The sequence below is a fragment of the Pogoniulus pusillus genome, chromosome 5, assembly GCF_015220805.1.
Source record: "Pogoniulus pusillus isolate bPogPus1 chromosome 5, bPogPus1.pri, whole genome shotgun sequence".
NCBI lineage: Eukaryota > Metazoa > Chordata > Aves > Piciformes > Lybiidae > Pogoniulus > Pogoniulus pusillus.
The window spans coordinates 23,731,943-23,751,753 of record NC_087268.1 but is presented as its reverse complement, the minus strand read 5'-3'; the positions used below and the strand labels follow the sequence as shown (position 1 = coordinate 23,751,753).

The 19,811-nt window shown below is 42.7% G+C and overlaps 1 protein-coding gene across 6 annotated transcripts in view; it reads left to right on the top strand.

Annotated features, from left to right (window-relative positions):
* GABRA5 (gamma-aminobutyric acid type A receptor subunit alpha5) overlaps positions 1–19,811 on the top strand; it is a 58,780-nt gene that overhangs the window by 9,767 nt on the left and 29,202 nt on the right. For 5 of the 6 annotated variants that reach the window (XM_064143517.1, XM_064143520.1, XM_064143522.1 and 2 more), the window contains exons 4-5: positions 1,673–1,740; positions 1,854–2,074. In XM_064143517.1, the coding sequence (XP_063999587.1) occupies positions 1,673–1,740; positions 1,854–2,074 (289 nt within the window). Of the gene's footprint in view, positions 1–1,672; positions 1,741–1,819; positions 2,075–19,811 lie in introns of all 6 variants that reach the window. The other variant, XM_064143523.1, reaches the window with a different exon arrangement.

Below are 19,811 nucleotides of genomic sequence, written 5' to 3'. Positions count from 1 at the left end.
TAGATTTGTCCCCTGACAAGTGAGGCACTATACTAAGGTCACTGAAATTCATCTTCTTTCAGTCAGCTGAGGTCATCTGAGGTTGGATTAGGGGAGCACATGTGATGCGTTTTTTTCTGGAACCGAATACAGGTTGGGTTTATTTTCCTTCTGATATTCCCTAAGGTGAGCAAGACATGATCCTAGCAGGTTGCTGCAAGGTTCTTTTACTGGTCAACATGAATAAAATTATGCCAGTGACAAAAGTCTGTGTTTAAAACAGATTCCCAAACCACCCATTTTTAGACAGCTACAGCAAATCTGTATCGATTCGTCATTTTGATAACCTCTACAGCAGCTATTTTAAAACCGTAACGTGAATAGTTGCTTGCCATCCTAACCTTGTTGAGCCCTCCTCCAGCTCTCTATCCCCCAGATTTCTCTCATCTTCTACCCATGTGTAAACCATCTGTTATGTTTCTTCCTGGCCCTTTTTTTAATCTGGCTACCCCCACCCCTTCCTCTTGTGAGACCAACACATTGCTTTCATCCCTTTCTCTCCTTCTCCTCTCACTTTGCACAGACATGCTTGAAAATAGGGCTCTTTGCTCCTGTCTTATGTAACGAACTTCTGAAATTTCTGCCCTTAAATTAAATTAGTCCTGGATTTGAAAATATGCCAGAAAGACTTAGAGTTTTGAGGGTAAAATTAATTTCACCTAACTTTGGACATCTCTAATATGAATGTCTGAAATTGGGCAGATCATGCAAGTCAGTGGATGCAAAGAGGTCTTTCAATATACGTCTCTTCATCTTCTGGTTGGTATTGAACATGAGCCGGCAGTGTGCACTCATAGCCCAGAAGGTTAGTTGCCTCCTGCATCTAAAGAAGAGTGGCCAGCAGGTCAAGGGAGATGATTCTGTCCCTCTAATTTCTCTAGTGAGACCCCACCTAGAGTACTGTATCCAGTTCTAGAGCCTTCCATATAAGAAGGATGTGGACCTGTTGGAGCTAAGTCCAGAGGAGGACCAGGAAGGTGATCAAGTCACTGCTCCAGAGAAGGAGTTTGGGCTGTTCAGACTGGAGAAGAGAAGGCTCCAGGAAGACCTTACAGTGGCCTTACAGTACTTAAAGGGGAGCCTACAGGAAAGATGAGAAGGAACTTTTTATTGGGAGCACAGTGGTAGGATGAAGGGTAACCATTTTAAACTAGAAGAGGGTAGATTTAGATTAGATATTAATAAATTCTTTACTCTGTGTGTGGTGAGGCATGGGATTAGTCTGCCCAGAGAAGCTGGAAGCTGTGGATGCCTGCTCCCTGGGGAAGGCCAAGTTGGATTTGGGCTTTTGAGCAGCCTGATTTAGTGGAAGGTGTCCCTGCCTGTGGCAGGAGGTTTGAAACTACATCTTTTAAGGTCCCTTTCAACTTACATGATTCTATGGTCTATGATCAAAATCTGTTAGTGAAAAGAAAGTTAAAGTTAACTGCACTATTGAAGGGTCTGTTTTGTTTCATATGAGAAGAGATCCTGGACTCCCAAATGTTGACAACTGCATCTGATTAGGAATGAAATTCCTCCTCAAACATCTTAATTTCAAGATTTTGATGATTTGTTAGTGATTCAGACATGCATCACAAGCAAGCATTTGCATCTTAAACAATTACTAACGCAGAGCCTGTATTTATTGCAGAGAGAATTACTCAGGTGAAAACAGACATCTATGTTACAAGTTTTGGTCCTGTGTCAGACACAGAAATGGTAAGTTACAGTACACGGTTGTCAGCTCCACTGTATTTACTTTGCTGAAGTAATTTTTGGAACCATCTCTTCTATTCAGCTCTTGCAATATCTTGACTATGTCTTTGTCCCAGGAGTACACCATTGATGTCTTTTTCCGACAAAGCTGGAAAGACGAAAGGCTGCGATTCAAAGGACCTATGCAACGCCTCCCTCTTAACAACCTTCTCGCCAGCAAGATTTGGACCCCAGACACTTTTTTCCACAATGGCAAGAAGTCTATTGCTCACAACATGACAACCCCAAACAAACTGCTGCGTCTGGAGGATGACGGCACTCTGCTGTACACCATGAGGTAATAGTAACTGGGGTTGATTTCTTTTGGTGTTGATTCCCTACTCCCTCTGCAAATACTTAAGAGGAGTGTAAATTCCCCCATTCCTGGTAAAGCCAGACAACCAAATCTTTGTTGAAATCTTTCTGTGAATATCAAGGAAAACAGAAAACGTAATCGCTGCCTTCAAGTACCAATTAATTTGTATCTTCTGAATACTGCTAGTGCTTAAATATTTCCTTTGATTAAATGGAAGGCATATTCTCAACAGATTTGATGATTCAGTCCAGCTTTTTTTATGAAGATCTATTCTCTCTTACTGTTTGTATTTGCAGCTGCAGATGCTGCTTGCAGGAAAACAGTCTCCATGGCCAGGAACTGGTATCTTGTTCTAGGGCAGTACCTCTCAAACCCTTGGAGCTTTTATTGTTATTTTTTTCAAATCAACTAATAGTGCTAAAAGGCAAATCGTGATGGGGATAAATGAAATAAAATAGCAGCATAGTGAAGCTGCTTTAGTGACTACTTTCCTGAAAAACAAAGCTGACACGTTATATTGGCAGAGAGGCAAATCGTCTCATATCTTCAGTGTCATGCTCCTCATCTGATTAGAGGTTACTGTCAAGCTTTATCATTGCATAACCTAGATGTAAGATACAATACTTGTGATGTTAGAGGATTGTCTGAAATTCTTCTCAGGCCAAATCCCACATCAGTGTATGGCAATTTGCTCATTAAAAGTAATTAGCCTGTAGTAATTAAGACTGCCGTCTATCTTCAACGGCGTTTTCTCCAAAAGTGTAGTCATATGGACAACACTTGGAAAAAAGAGATGAATGGAAAAACCTACCAAGCAATGAAGTGTTAGTCTGAGCTTTCCACACACGAGCCCAGAGTGATGCCCAGCTTCTCAGCAGGCTGCCTCCGACAAAGGGTGGGGGGAGTTGAGCTCCCACCCGCACCCTGTCCTGCTGCAAGGTGCCATACACTAGGAGGATGAACCCTGAGCTTGTTCCCAGCACCCAGACTTGTTGGGACTCAGGAGGGTTACAGTTTCATATGCAGGCACCTGGAACTTCTCATATTTTATTTCACATGGCTTTGACCTGTTTTATTTATTTCTTTACACCCTAGCTTTAAATCTTTTCTGAAAGGAGATTAAAGAGAGGTAAGGTGCCTAAGTTCCTACAGCTTCAGACCATCAAAGCCATAATGCACTAACTCTACAAAGACTTGGATATGATATTGGTTATGATTAAAAGAAGGAGAAAAAAACCCAGCTGATTTCTTCTTCTGCTGTATATATTGGTGTTTTTACCAGCCTTGAGTTAGTGATCTCTTCAGTAATAAACTGAAACAATGTGAGGATACACATACTCAGAGTAACTATCAGAGAAACCTATTTTCACAGAAACATATTTAACGGCAGCCTTAAAACCAGTCTCCATGCTGTAGGTACTACACCAGTACCACTCCAGAGACTGCTGCAGAGGCTGTTCTCAATTGTCTGTGTAAATTACTGGTGTAAGTAAAGTCCAGATCAGGCTCACAGTAAACATGGAGCAAACCAGTATGCCATTTGGTGGGTATGCTTACAGCTGGCATGCTATTTGAATGCAAGCACTGGATTTTGCAGCATTAAAGAAATGCAGTGAAGTACCTATTTGTAAGGCAATGCTTCCTCAGATAGCAGAAAGAGACTTGAGTAAGCAAGAAGCTAACCACTGTATCTGAGTTATTCTGTGCCGGTGCTTCTCCCGTAACCATGGCAGAGTATTGTCACATTGGATGCCACAAGCAATAGGTATATTGAGGAAGACACAATGCCCCGTGAAGCATGTGCAGCTGGAGAAAAATTTGGGTTTGATACAGACTTTCTCATCATCCCACTCAGTTCCTTTTCCCCTGGTTTTCACAAGGAGAAAGCTCTTTGGGTTTGATATTTTTTGTAGGCTACAGAAAGACACAGAATGCTTTCATAACCTAAAAAAACATGCAACATAACTTTTTTTTTTTTTGGTAGAGTATTGTGTGTGGGTGTGCATGTGTGTGGAAATAAATTCCCACTAACCATGGTATATGTGATAAGAAATGGAGTGCAAAGCTTTTTAAATAGCTTGCCTTCCACTATTGCAAATAATAACTTTAAAAATAACAGTGTCTATGCTATTCTGTTTAAACACGAGCCAGGAGACTGCTTTTGTAACATATATGGAGCTACGATACTTTACGGATAGGAGTGGTTTTTGTTGGGCATTTCAACAGCGTGAGTGATTCTCTGGCTCTAGGTGTCTTGAGCATCCCATTCCAACCTGCACAGAGGTGGCTGTGACATGCAGCTAGCACCTTCAGCTGTCTTTGCACATCCTGATGAAGGTAACAGCTAAGCAGTGCTACCTAGGATGGCTTTTTGTGATGAAATAGGCAGCACTGGGCCTTCTGAGGGGAGAGCTGCTTGTCTCAGAGGTGATGCAGTGGTTGAAGCTACTCTATGTTATCTGGGGCTTGAACCTCATCTCCTGTAGCTCCCATCAGGCTTACTCATTTCTCAAGATCTGCAGATACAACCCTCTTCTAGCTCTGCATTCCCCTCGTTTCCAAGGAGGAATTGTGAGCTTCCCAGACTGTACGTAGGAGTAATCCGTGTGGGGAGGATTGGACCCTCTGTCATTGACGAAGATGCTTGAATTGCTTTTGCAACCTCGCATCTGGCTGCCTAAATGAAGAGGAGGGAAGCAGACGAGCCGATGCTGACCTTCCATCTTATTTGACTTCCAAATCTAGCAAGTATGATCAGCTGAGCAAACTTCCAGCTTTAGCACTTGTCAGTACATACATTTTCATGACACATGTGTTTACTCATAAAGAAAAACGTGTTCTCTGCATATTGCATTTGGCGATACGTTGTCTAGGTCAGAAGCTGATAGGATATATGTTGCTAGGGGAATCTGGTAAATGGGCATGTATATACACATAGCATTTAAACCCTTCTGCGTGAATACAGGAGCACAACATGCTCTTTAGACAGATTTCATAGGCAGCAGCGTTCTCTGCAGGGAATGATTTAATACTTCTGGTTGGTTTTAATTTGGTAGGCCCTGTTTGGTTTATTTTGTTGCTGTGGTTTCTAACGGATACGCCGCGGAAGTGAATGTTGCAAAATCTGTTTCTGCCCCTAGAGGGGAGCATTGTCCACAACTTCACGTGCAAATGATTTTGTTTGCTTTTTAAAGAGCACTGTGACAAAAAAGCACTGGTGAATACGCTTCATATTTCACTAATCAGTATGGACAACAGCTTTCTAAATGGAGCCCCAAAATCAATGATTTCCATTAAAAAATGTACAAGTTAGTTATATTATCCGAGAAATAAATGTTGTAAAATCTGTTAATTCCATGAAACTGCTCTGAAAATTGGTGACAGTAATTCAAGGAACCTTTCTGGTCTAAAAAGAGAATCAGCATATCTCACCGAGCTGCATTTTTTTTTTTGCTCCCTGGGAGCTGGCTATAAAGACAGAAGCTCTGACAAATTTTACTGTAGAATGCCAGGAAAAAAGCTGCGAAGAAGCAAGAAATTGTGTGAAGTAAAGCGTGTTCACTAGAGCTAAACTTTTGGACCATAAATTAACTTTTCACCAGCAGCTCGTAGGCATTTTTTTAGTACGATTTTCTATTTCTGTGATCGTCTTGTAGACATGGAAAATTTTTCTGTCATCACAAGGGCTTGGCTCCTTAGAGCCCCCTTCTCCTTGTCATTTTGGAAGGACTCCAGACCCCTTTTGCTAGCACTAGGATGTGGTGCCGTAATGGAGGATTTAAAGTATGAGATGATCATATATCTGAAGAGTTTACAAACAGATTTTTTCCCATGTTATGGTGACTGAAGCTTGCCAGAGATCCCGAGAGTTTTTACAGTTTAATCTGTCCCATGAATCTGCAGATGCATAATTTATCAGCCGCAGGCTGCAGACATTTGTCAGTAAGGTGTTAAGAAACTCTGACATTTATAGCATGGCCCTGAAATAGTTGTTTAAAATACATTTTAAACATTTGAAATTCAGTAGGGTGGCTGTCCACCTGATGGCAGCATAGCCACGCTCTTCGGTAGCCAACACACCGGCTTAGCTAGGCTGAAAATGCAATTTCTTACATTAGCACTGAGCGTTAAATTTGTATGTGCAAGTGTACACATGTCCTGGATGCATGTTGGCACAAAGCCTGCTCTTCTGTGAAGCACTTGATTAGCAAGCTAACCATTTTATGCTGTAGAGCTATCAATTATAAAAGCAGTTGAGTGGAAGATGTGGTGCTGCTGTGAAGACTTCAGCTGGGGATAGCCAGGTTTTGTTTGCTTGGAGAGTTTCTAATGGAAAATTATTCTGTGACAGACGTGTGGGTCCTCAAGCGCTGACTCTGCCAGAAAGCAGCCTTTCCCAGGTGCAGATCCACTTGAGTGGCCCTGAGTGGGGCATGGCCAGCAATCTAGGCTTTCAGATGAAAACTTGGGTTTTTTCAATCAGCCAGCTGCCTAGATGGGAACATTTCTGTTCAGTTTGAATATGTTGTTGTTATTTCAAAGGGAAGATTTCATTATTGGTGCTCTCAATCTGCTCATCTGAACAAGTGGCTCCTGACATATTCTTGCTTAAGTTGCTCTTCTGCTCTTAAATTTAAGTCATTCCACTATCTCACAAAGTTAAATAGAGTTTGCACAGTAACCTTATCATCAACTAGGCCTAACTTGTACTAACTGCTACAGGAAAACACAGAAAGGTGTTGGAATTGTTCAAAAAAAACAAGTCAACTGGGCACTTGGGGACATGGTGGTGTTAGGTTGATGGTTGGACTCAATGATCTTAGAGGTCTTTTCCAACTGAAACAATTCTATTCTCTTCTTCCATAAATATGTCCATCAGTGAGATAAGAGAATAGCTGAAGTAAACCCTTATGACTGGATAGGGCTGGGTGACAGGTTGGACTGGATGATCTTGGAGGTCTCTTTCAACCTGGTTGATTCTATGCACCCTTTTATTCTTACAGAGAGGGAACTGCCAATGCTTTTGAGCATTGTATAAGTATTACAAAACAAATTAGGAGCTATCAAGCCACACAAATATTAATTTTCTTTTCACCTGTTAGACTTGCTGTGTTTTCTTTCATATTGAAACTTCAAGCTGCCTGAATCTGGAATTAAAAAATATTTTTTTTTTCACATTGGGCTGAATCTTGCAGAGTGATGAAAAACTGCTGTGGTGACGAGGACTCTCAGCTGCTTTTCTTCAATTCAGATTTTGACAGAGTGAGAGAAAATAGGAATATATGAAGTTAAGGGTCCTTCCCTGAGGATAGCAGCAGAATTCTTGTTTTAACACCAAGCCTATCGGTTCTCATCTCTCTCCTTTGATTGCACATTGCCCTACTTCTCAAAAGCTGTCCTTCAAGGAACTGAGACTTGTTGGTTTGAAAAATCCATGGCTGGAGTTACCCATAGGGAGAAGAAGGCATCAGAGGAGACTGTGGTATAATACATCCAAAATGGGCAATTACGACCTGCTTAAATATAGTTCCTGTGTAGAGTACGTGACAATAGGCTATTCTGCTGGTACTAAAAGTGGGCAGAGCCCTGCAGAGATTTCCATCACAAAGAAGAGAACTCGCACAGCAAGCACAGAATTGATTAAATGACAAAAAACGAACGAGAACCAGCCTGTCCTTGCATGAGGGAGGTGCTTGCCTAGACTTTAACCGGTCAGAAATGGGCCAGCTTTAGTTCCAAGTCTGCACCAGGCACGGGGGCAAATTCAACTTTCCCATGGAAGTTAGTTGGTACAATTTCTGACACATTCCCTTGTGCTCCCCCAGCTATATAAGGATGAACCAGGAGGGATAACCTGATGCCTTGGGTGTGCATGGAGGGGATAAAGTGACAGAACAGAAACCAGAGTGAAGCAGTGCCCTGATGGGTGACCTATGAGGCACCCTCAGAGGAACACCACTGGTGGCTGTCTTTGCCAATATCTGCAGTAGGATCTCAGCACGTGCAGCTGGAAGGTTCAGAAGTACCTGATAGATTCTGAAGAATTATTGTGGACAGGCTATCTCTGTTTATTACTGTGGGAGGATAGCATTACAGTGAACTCCCTAGTCATTTCACTTACACTGAAATTTACATCTTCATCTGCCTAATCAAAAATGCTGTCCCCTGAAGTACCTTCATGCTTGTGTTGAAACATCAGACTGCCAATGAGTAATCTCGAATATGCTGTGGTGAAGTGCACCAGGCAGAATAGGTGGGATCCAGCTCAGTGAAGGATTTGCACATTTTCCTCTCCATGCAACATTAAGCCCAAGACTGCAAGCACAGCATCGCATGTGAGCACATTTAAAATAGATTGAGTCCTCCAATTTTGTCTAGATGCACGTAGGAGGGAATATTGTGTCCTTTAAGGGGAGCTCAAGAAACCCCAATAAATTTCATACTTTCCTTTGCTTGTTTGGGTGAAGAGAAAAGCCCACAGAATGTTGGTGAGGGAAGGGGTGTCTAGCAAGGGGTGCCAGAGGCCACCTAGCTGCTGATGTGCATCAGTTACATGTGACTAAGTTGAGAGTAGAGGATTGAGAGAACGTACTTGAAGGCTTGGGTAAGATAGGATTTTGCAAGAAATCATATTTTGGAGAACAGGATACTTGGTACTGATGATGGTCACTCAGGGATAACTAGAAGGTACTGCAGGTGGAGTATAGACACCTGAAGTAGTCAGAAAGTAAAAGCATGTGTGTGAGTAGAGCTTAGGGAAGCCAGAGAGTGGCTCCAAGCTACTTCAGAAAAGAAGACAGGATGGGCCCATTTTAAGATCCTTCAGAAACATCTGATGAAATGAACATGCTATGGTGGAGTGAGAAATGAATCCTTAAATTGCATTATACCACAGTTTTCCTGTAGGCAGCTCTGGGGGTTGGACTAGCTGACCTCTAAAGGTCCCCTAAACCAGTCTGTGCATCTATGAAATTCTTGGTAATTTGCCTTTCTCTGAAGTCTTCATCACATCAAATCAAAATACCAATATATTTAGCTCAGTAGCTGCACAGAGGGCACGGTTAGGGATAATCTTCATTGTCCCATTCTATTCCTTTCTACTTGAGTTCTTCAGCCTTTTGATAGGAAAGTGTCATGGCATGATAAGGAAAGTGTCGTGGCATGATAATGCAGATGGAAAAAATGCACATAATGCACATGGCTTGTCATTTAGCAAGTAGTCCACTGGCTGTGCCCATTTCTGCTCTTTTGTCTATTCTGTTCTGTAAAACTCTTAAGACATTGCCTTTGGACATGTCAGTTACTTCCTAAGAAATCTTATTCTGTTAGCATAAGTTATATTGATATTCAGCTTGACTTACTCCATTTCGTGCTGTTAAATAAAATTCCCTGAAACCACTTGCACAGATTTATAGCTTACAGTCATGTTTGTATCATTCAAAAAATTCCAAACTGTTATTTCTATCTGGTTGCTCTAAATCATGAAGCAAGTCATTTCTACTAGGCTCAAGCCAAAATCCTGAGGTTATGTCCATTATATGCACTAAATCCAGTATAAAAACTTAGGAAGAATTTCTGCAAGCAAAACTGTTTTCCCTTTACATAATCTTGTCAGAATTTGGGCCAGGAAACTTTGGGACCAAAAGGGATTATAAAACCCTGGATTATTTTATTGTCTCCGTCACGCTTCCTAAGGTTGCATCATTGCTCCACTTCAGTGGCTAATGTGCTAATGTGTACTGTCCATGTGAAAAAAAAACCCCAAAACTATGTTTTGACTTGGAAATTCATCCAAAGTAAAAGAAAATTAGCAAAGCCTCCTTCATCAAAATAGTAAATATCTAATATGTTTTTGCTGTGCATCTTAAGGACATCAGTTACACAGTTTCAGCATCAGTTAACTCAAACACCTGTCCAGGTTTGTTCATTTCAGTGGTAGAATATGTATCTTGCTCATTCTACCTGCTTTTGCTTTTCTCTCTGTTCTGAAGGGATGAGATTTAACAAGGCCAAGTGCAGAACCCTGCACTTTGGCCACAACAACCCCAAGCAGCGCTATAGACTGGGGACTGAGTGGCTGGAGAGCAGCCAGGAGGAAAGGGACCTGGGGGTACTGATAGATAGTAAGCTGAACATGAGCCAGCAGTGTGCCCAGGTGGCCAAGAGAGCCAATGGCATTCTGGCCTGCATCAGGAACAGTGTGGCCAGTAGGACAAGGGAGGTTATTCTGCCCCTGTACTCAGCACTGGTCAGGCCACACCTTGAGTGCTGTGTCCAGTTCTGGGCTCCTCAATTCAAGAAAGATGTTGAGGTGCTGGAGCATGTCCAGAGAAGGGTGACAAAGCTGGTGAGGGGCCTGGAACACAAATCCTATGAGGAGAGGCTGAGGGAGCTGGGGGTGTTTAGCCTGGAGAAGAGGAGGCTCAGCAGTGATCTTATTACTGTCTACAACTACCTGAAGGGACATTGTAGCCAGGTGGGGGGTAGCCTCTTCTCTCAGGCAACCAGCAATAGAACAAGGGGACACAGTCTCAAGTTGTGCCAGGGTAGGTATAGGCTGGATATTAGGAGGAAGTTCTTCCCAGAGAGAGTGATTTCCCATTGGAATGAGCTGCCCAGGGAGGTGGTGGAGGCACTGTCCCTGGAGGTGTTCAAGCAAAGCCTGGATGAGGCACTTAGTGCCATGGTCTAGTTGACTGGACAGGGCTGGGTGCTAGGTTGGACTGGATGATCTTGGAGGTCTCTTCCAACCTGGTTGATTCTATGATTCTATGTCACCAAGCTGACCTGTTGCTGATGTGTAGATGCAGCTGCATCGTCGCTGTTTGCATGGAAGGGCACAGGGGTGCGCATCCTGGGGGAAATGCGCCTCACTGATAGGGAGCTCACAACCAGCCGCCTAGCTGCATCTTCGTCCTGGAGAGCTCTTAATGGAAAGAAGGAGCCAAGTACATCATTGAACATACTTTAGCATGGGGATAGTCAAATGTCACTGGGAGACTTGGCCCTTCCTTCTCTCAGGTTGCATTATGGCAAACAAGTGGTCATGCTGTAGCAGATGCTAATGCTGGGGATGTTATAAATAGTAACTGAGGCCTGCTTAATGACTGTTGATGGTGTGAAAGAGCTGAGGGAACAGGAGACTCTTCTGTTGAAGCAACAGGCATTCACAGCCTGCCCCTTTACCTGGCACTTCACAGCAATATTGATCAGAAGTGTGTAGCATTTCAGAAGCAAGGCAAAACCCCCCTGATAATAATGTCCTGATTGTATGGCTAAACAACCTCCTGAGAGTACTAAGAGGAACACACACAAATAGGTATATGGACATGTTTCTCTGTGAAAGAGCACATGGTCAAATTACTTGGTGCATGCCATGCATGCCCCTTTCATGCATGGAGGAGCATTGGGGTTACAAAAAAATTGGAGATTTTGATGAGACATGTCCTGAGAGGTGGACATAGAAATGTGTGGTGAATAAGAAGAGGCTGGTGTTAAATGCAGGTGGCTGAGAAAAAAACTATGTTGAGATGTTTTGGAGCTTACTTCATTTGTCTGAACTGTGTAAAACAGCCAAGAATTTTAGCTCTGCGTTTTGGGCTGCCAGATCATAATCCCTCCTACCATCCCTGCCACGTCTGTGCATCTGAGTCTAGATGTGATAGAGGCCAAATAGGCTGGTACTGCCCATTCAGTCCTTACTACTTCCTTGATCTAGCTTATTTTTCTCTCTAGAAAACACTGCATCCAATTTTGTGCATGTCCATAAAAATATAAATGTCTGCGAACAGGGAGGAACAGGATGGCTTTGCAGCCATATAACCATCATCCAAGTGCAAATGTGTCCAATACTGGCAGTAGAAGTGGAGAATGAAAGCCCCTTTGGCCATCTAGAAAGCCTGCACTGATCAGATCTGATCAAAACTGGAGAACAGATGCACTATGCTGTGTTCCTTAGCCTCCATCATCTAGAGCGCCTGCAAGAGCTTTCTCTGCTCCCTTCTCCCCTACATACTTGGGGTTTCTCCCATTGAAAACAAGGACTGGATGACCTTTTGTGTAGTCAGGTGACACTAGGCATTGCTGTCACCATCTAGTTCTGCCAGTAGCTGGGGCTGGCCTCATTTGAGAGCCAAAGAGAAGCTCATAGTTCAGTCTCAGGAAGCACTTCAAGAACGATTGTATTGATTGTAGTTAACACAAAGTTGAGCATGCCACCAAAGGACATACTGATGAGGAGATTGTAGTCAAAACATTTAGCATGTGCAGAGTCAGGGAAATGTGTGGCATGATACAACTAAGTGTAGACTCTCATTTTACCTGCATCAACAACTGCATCAGCTTCGCAGCACTGCTACTAGTAGTTATACCGTTTTGTTTGTTTGTTTGTTTCAAGAATTCAGTAAAAATAGAAGCTACTGCAGAAGAGATTTGAAGTTCATCATGGAGACCAGAGAAAGCTGGAGAGTTTAAGTGAAACTGTCAAGTAGGTGGGTGTGACATTGTGCTGTAGCATTCACTGCTGCATAGCCATATTGGTCTAAAGTTTCTCTAGGAAAGTAAGGTTTGTAGGCAGAGAACTTAAAGGAGTTGACTGCCAAGCCTTAGTTTTTTATTGCACTAGTTAGCCTGATAAAAACTAGAGCTTCTTTCAGCAAGAATTACCTTTTTTGTGGACTCCATTAGACATCTTGTGTGGCAAGGACGGATAAGCATAAATCCAGTGCTCCATCCATTGTTTTTATCCATTTGAAAGAAATACTGTACAGTGAAAGGTATTATCCTCATTATAAACATTTACCAGGAGCTAGAAATGTTATTATTTCTGTAACCCCTCAAATCTCTATCAAAGATCATATAATTTAACTGTTCTGTTGGTTATGTCATTGCCTTTCTCCATTCTTTCTGTATCTATAGGCTGAACATCCACCCCCTGCCCCTGCCTAGGAATGTGTTCTGGGTATGACAAAGTACTCCACATGCAGGGAGGTCATTCCTATAGTGGCACAGCTTTTGAGATCAGTCCTGTCCACCTCAGATCATCTCAGGATAACCTAGTCTTCAGCACAGTTAAGCTAGGTAATTAATGTCTTGTTTTCTCACTTCAATATAAGCTATACTAAGGATTTAGTTTGCTTAAAATTCAAGATTTGCCATCGAGTACACTGTGCATCTGAGTTAGTTATTCACAGCTCACAAAAACACATCTTCCATAGTCCTTTCCTTGTGGCATTTCAAAAACACATTTTGGTGTCATACAAAGATAACACATCTCAGCATCATAAGAATGTTTGGAAAGGGTAGTACTCTTGGTAGAGTGGTTATGAAAGAAAAATAGAGTGTGACAAATTTCTGCACATGACCTCACTACAGCTCCTAGCTTTAATTTCTGTTCTGTGCTCACTTTGTATGGTAAATTCCAAGGAATTGAGTGTACAACCAATGTTAAAAATAAGCAGCAGCAAAATGCCTTTACACTCCTGATAAACATGCAGAGCAAGGCTCTGAGTCTGTATTTTAGCCTTTTATCCAACACAGTGATGAAAACTCATGAGCAAGGCAGCATGTGAGTTTCTGAGAACAAACTCTCCTCTGCACCAGAGCCAGGCTGCAGTCACCCAGCCAGGGATGGGCTTCAGGCTAAGACTTACCATAAATACCATGACCGATTGTGTATCTATATTGCAGCTCTTCTATGCCAAGCTAGGCAACCCCCTATCACCACCATCAACAATTTATTAGAGCTGTATGGAAGTGCTTCAGAACCAAGAAAGGTCTTCACAGATGTGTGTGTATATGTTTATGCTTGTGAGTGTGTATATATGCTGATACAAGCACACATTACATCTGCCTGAGGAATACAGGGAGACATCAGTTCCCTGGTCTACACACTTGCTGTGTTGGGGCCTAAAATAAACCTTCCTCTAAAACCCCTTGAAAGAAGTAACAATTTGGTTATACAAGTGTTCTCAAGACACCACAGTGGGAGAACGGGCGAATAGTTGTGTTCTGAGTCAAGGCTAAATGAGTAATTCCACAAACCTATTAACGTGTTCACATTAAAACAACCCAAACAACAATCTAAACCAGCAACTGTCCATAAATCTGTTGTCCACATGGGTGCATACTGGCCACAAGGATGAAAGTTGAGTTATCTTCTGAGAAGAGTTTGACCTGACCCTGACGTTTCCCTCGGTAGGGAGCCAGGCAGCTGCTTTGAGTGGGTTGCAGCTTGTGTGAGACTGGATCCACTTAACTCTTTTTTTTTAGCATATTGTGGAAATGTTGAGGTAAATTTGAGATGATTTTCAAGCAAACATTTTTCCTTTTTTGAAGGAAAATTGGTGATGGCTGGCCTCGTTCTGGGAAAGACACTTGGGATTTTCTGCACACACTCTGGCTTCAGCCCTGCAGCAAGTATTGGGTGCCAGCACAGGTAGGGCCAAAGCAGAGCATTAAAATATTCCCTTTCATCAGGGCAAACGGCAGTGCACAGAAAAGAAACAACTAAGATAGAGCTGGTTTGGTGATTAGGGCAAACAGGCAGAAGAGCTTCATACCTCTCTTGGTCCCAGTACCTCAGGGGCAACAAAACTTTCCTTTTGCCTCCTTCATCAGTAACTTGTTATTCAACACATATTGAGTTAACTTCTTCCAGCAGCCACTGGTGACTCTGCCTTTCAGCTCCCCTCTCCTAAAGCTCTCTGTTTTAATGTGCAAGCATATTAAAGCTAGGAGCTGGTAAGGAGGAGTAAGTTTCTGTGCCTCTCAGCTCCCCAGACAGGTGACTGCCCTCACCTCCTGCCTGGCAGCTGCAGGTAGTACTCTGGAAAAAGTTTTCTGCACTTCCAGTGTTAACAGAGAGAGGAGAGCTTTGCTCCGTCTCCCAGCTTTTTTCCCATGAGCAGGAGCATATACTACATGTGTTTAGGGAAATCAAATGAACAACAGGGAAGATCCCTGCAGTGCCTTAAAACAGGTTATCATAGAATAGAATCATAGAATCGGTCAGGATTGGAAAGGACCACAAGGATCATCTAGTTTCAACCCCTGTGCCATGGGCAGGGACACCCTACTCTAGATCAGGCTGGCCAGAGCCCCATCCAGCCTGGCCTTAAACACCTCCAGGAACGGGGCCTCAACCACCTCCTGGGTAACCCATTCCAGGGTCTCAACATTCTCATGCTGAACAACTTCCTCCGCACATCCAGCCTGAACCTACCCATCCCCAGCTTCTCCATTCCCCCTAGTCCTGTCACTCCATGATATCCTGAAAAGTCCTTCCCCAGCTTTTTTGGAGGCCCCCTTCAGATACTGATGGCCACAATAAGGTCATCTCAGAGCCTCCTCTTCTCCAGACTGAACAGCCCCAACTCTTTCAGTCTGTCCTCATAGGAGAGGTGCTCCGGCCCTCTGATCATCCCAGTGGCCCTTCTCTGGTTCTTGTGGGACGGGGTTTCTTGTGCCTGTGGGACTTCTGCCAAGGGAATCCCACCTATCCTGGAATCACATTCACTGCAGGTATATGGCTCCCAAACACCTACATTTGTTTCCTTGATACATGATTGACTTTAACACCTCCTTCTCCTCCTGCATCATTATCTTTAATTCTCCAGTGGAAATGGTTGAAGACTTTGGAGTGAAGCAGCTTTGCAGCTTGAATTGTTGTTTTTTTCTTAGATGGGTATTCATGTATTGAGTCTATTTTATTGAAATAGAACATCAGTAATCACTTTGTATTTTCAATATAAGAGCTGTACATAATGATGGGGGGGACTGGACCAGATGATCTTTTGAGGTCCCTTCCAGCCCGGGACATTCTATGATTTGATGAAAATTTCCTGTACAATTATGGATGGTAAGTGAAAGAATTTATAGACCTAACTTTTTTTATGAGATAGTTAAGATATGCTGTAGCATTTTGCTGGCTGATTAACATTTAGATAGCAGTGTAAGTATTATGGATGAGAAATTTTGTTGTTAGTAGTAAATCAGGAGCTGTAGCCAGGATTTGTTGTATGTTTTGTGTGCATACCAGCTCCACTGAAGTCAAGGAGAGTTTTACCTTTAACTACAATAAAATCAGAATTTCATCCTCCCATTTTAAAGGATCTTTAGCAGACATTTACAATCTTGTCAAAAACTCTGTTTGAGTGAAACTAATCCCATAGGGCTTTTATTAAGACAGAATGATGGTGGAGGAGGGAAGCTTTTAAATGCCTTTATTGGAAGGAACTGCAGATTTGAGCAATGCCTGCACTGTGACAAAAAATTCCTGGTTTGGAGACTGCCTGTAGCTCAGATAGCTGTGGTACATTGAGCACAGAAAGACTGTTCCGGAGTGACCATATTAAAAACATTGGACTGTTCCATTTATGCATGCCAAGGCCTCCTTTCTCTTTTCTCAAGGAGTGCCAACTGGGAGAAATGACCTTGTAATCAGCTGTGTAAACCAAAGCATGCAAAGGGTATGTAAGCTTTAACACAATGTTAAAAGCCAAAGTGTGCAAATATCACCCCAGGTAATATTTGAAGGAGCAAACTGAAATATTAATTGCTTTGTGACCCCTGGAGCTAGGATGTGAATATTTTGTTCGTACTCTGCACTTAGGAGTATATCTGTGTGCAGTGACCCACACTTCCAGCAACCAGAGTGTAAGAGGTGGCTGCTATGCTGGTTTTTTTCTCTTGTATTCACTGGGCTAATCCAGTCTCTTTGCACCAAGAGTCAATTTACTGGCTGTTTTTTCAGGTCCTCATACACTAATGAAGAACATCTATGCAGGAATTCAGGATGGTGACATTTATGTGATGTATCAGAACCCACAGTTAAGTTTTCTGTTGTGTTGCCCATTACAAGACACTTCAAAAGCCTCAGGTAGTGTACAGTTTGTAAGAGTTACCTAGAGTGTTCACTGAGTAAGAATTGCCTAAATGACTTAACTACATAATTCTTAAGACTAGCATGCAACAAATAGGCATAGCTAGTTAATTTGTTGAAGATGGGCAGACTAAGAGTCGCACAGGAAAAGGTAAGAAACATACAAATATTGATAAAGAGCAAAAAGATATCTCCACTCAAAGAATTCATGTTAATTAAAGGAAAGGCTGTACCCTAGCACATTTACAGACTGGCAGATTGCACTGGGTGATAAGGCAATCCGCGAAGGTTATTTTGCCCAACCCCACTGGCTGCCCAGGGCCACATCAAGTCTGAACTTGAATGTCTCCAGGGACAGGGCCTCAACCACATCCCTGGGCAATCTGTTGCAGTATTTCACCACTCTCATTGTAAAGAAAATTCCTCCCAATGTCCAACCTAAATCTACCCTGCTCCAGTTTCAAACCATTGCCCCCTGCCATCCTATCGCTATAAGCCCTTCTAAACAGTCCTTACTTAGCCTTCTAGTACAACCCCATCCGATACTGAAATGTAGTTATAAGGTCTCCCCAGAGCCTTCTTCAGGATGAACAGTCCCAATTCTTTCATCCATAGGAGAGGTGTTCTAGCCCTCTGATCATCTCTGTGGCCCTTCTCTGGACCCGCTCCAGCAGGTGTATGTCTGTCTTGTCTTGGATGGTCCCAGAGCTGGACACAGTACTCCAAGTGAGATCTCACCAGAGTAGAGTGGCAGAATCATCTCTTTCAATCTGCTGGCCAGTCTTCTTTTGATGCAGCTCAGGAAGCAATTGGCCTTGCAGCTATTAAACTCTGTTCTCCCTACCCCTGGGTTAGACCCAGAAGACTAGACTGGGAACCATCCTTTTAAGGGATATGCTGCCTTTTGCTGGATGCGGAATTCAGAAGGAGCACAGGAGTAGCCCTTGCACCACCAGGGTCTTTGCAGCTTCTGAATTGGGTAGTGGCGGTCAGGTGCCCTCTGACCTTATGTTCTACCCACTCATTTAAGACAGGCAGAAATAGTTTCCGAAGGGACTTACTTAAATTGCACTAGGTCATAGTCTCTGAGAACCTCCTCTTATTTCTCTTCCACAGCTGAGGAATGCCTACAGCCTTCTTCATTACACATGAGGATTATTTGCAGAGATGCAGGCAGCAGGATACGATTCATAGTACAGTTCAATGAAACAGAAGGCATTGAATCTTCCCTTGCTTCCAGATTCCACAGGTGCTGTCTTGCTAAGGTGGAGATAGGGATCCCCTCCTTCAATATTTGCAGATGACAAGTGTGTGTATTAAAATGTCAAGCTTCAGCCTTTAAAACAACACACTTGCACTGTTGGCAGACAGATAGGAGACGGACTGCAATAAAACACTAAAGTCTTTCTTATGGTGCTCGGAGCAAGGTTTCTGAATCTATCAAGGAAGTTAAATTTGCGATACTTAGTACAGAAAATACAATGATGCATTGGAACAATGGCAACCTTGCTTTCAAGTACCCACTAGAGTCATTTTTATGAAGAGGATGCAAGTTCTGGGCAGGATGCTACTAAAACCAGCTTGTTAAATTCATCTATGTAGCACTCTCAGTGACTGTTTACTGGCTTTGGTGCCCAAGGGCAGTCTCCACTTGCAGACAACTTGGTATTTTAGTGATTTAAAAATTTCCTTTACAAAAATAAACTCCAAGAACAGTTTTGCTTAAGGGCAGGTATCTCAAGACCCAGTAATTTTCTATATTGTAGGCTTCCTGTCTAATCTTACAAAATGATGCATTATCTCTGTTCTAAACTAGATTATTTTTTTACTTTATATGGTGTACTACCTTTACATTTTCTAATACTGTTTGCAGTTTGCCTTTTTCCCTCCCAGTTTCCCAATTCATCACGATATGGTCTCTAGCCAATGCAGTATTGCATTTCTGCGTGTTTATTTTGCCATTTCCAACTATTAGTAAAAGCCCAAGAATTTCTGTGCATTGGCAGAGTAGAATCATTTGTCCATGTAGCTGGAGTGCCCTGGCGAGGCATCACTATTTTGTACAGAACTGGACTGGATGAACACTGTCACGGACATGTACATGGACAGTTTGTTGCCCTTTAGGTTCCCTTTGGATATAAGTTCTTGTAGCGAGAGTGCTCACTTTTGCATGCTAATATGAAGCAGTGAGTATATATGTAGCTGGAGCATGTGGCTACCTGTGGCTGTTGTGATAGCTGCACTCTGGTAGTAGGGTGTCGTGGATTTCTTTGCAAAGTTTTGCCGCACATGCAACAGTTTGATAAGAAAGCAGACTGCCCTCCAGCAAAGCCCTCTGTCACCCCAGCACTGGGCAGTCTGTAGGGCTTTGAGTGTGTGTGGCCTGGTGCTTCTGAGACCGAATACCAGCATAAACCTAGAAAGCTGTAAGTGTATTGATAGTGTAAAACGAGAATTGGATGCTCACTGCCCTGAGCAAACCATCTCTATTATGCACATATCAAAATGGCATATTCAAAAATTATGCTATGTGCTTCATGCACTTAGCTTTGTCTCTTAATACATTTAATATGTTTGATATATTTTATATCAATATAACTGATACTGCATCGCTCAGAAATTTACCTCAGTCTTTTCTTTGTATTCAGCTTGGTTTATCAATCATACAGAACACTCACGAGATGTGTCTGCTTTCTTCTTCCCTGCCCCTGTGCCCACTGTATCTCAAGAATTTCCACATAGTGGCAGGGCAGTGCAAGACAGTATTGATTTCCCAGGCAATATGCTGGGGAAAATCGCCCTCTTGGGTTTTTTCCTGGCAAGGCATCCAGGCAATTC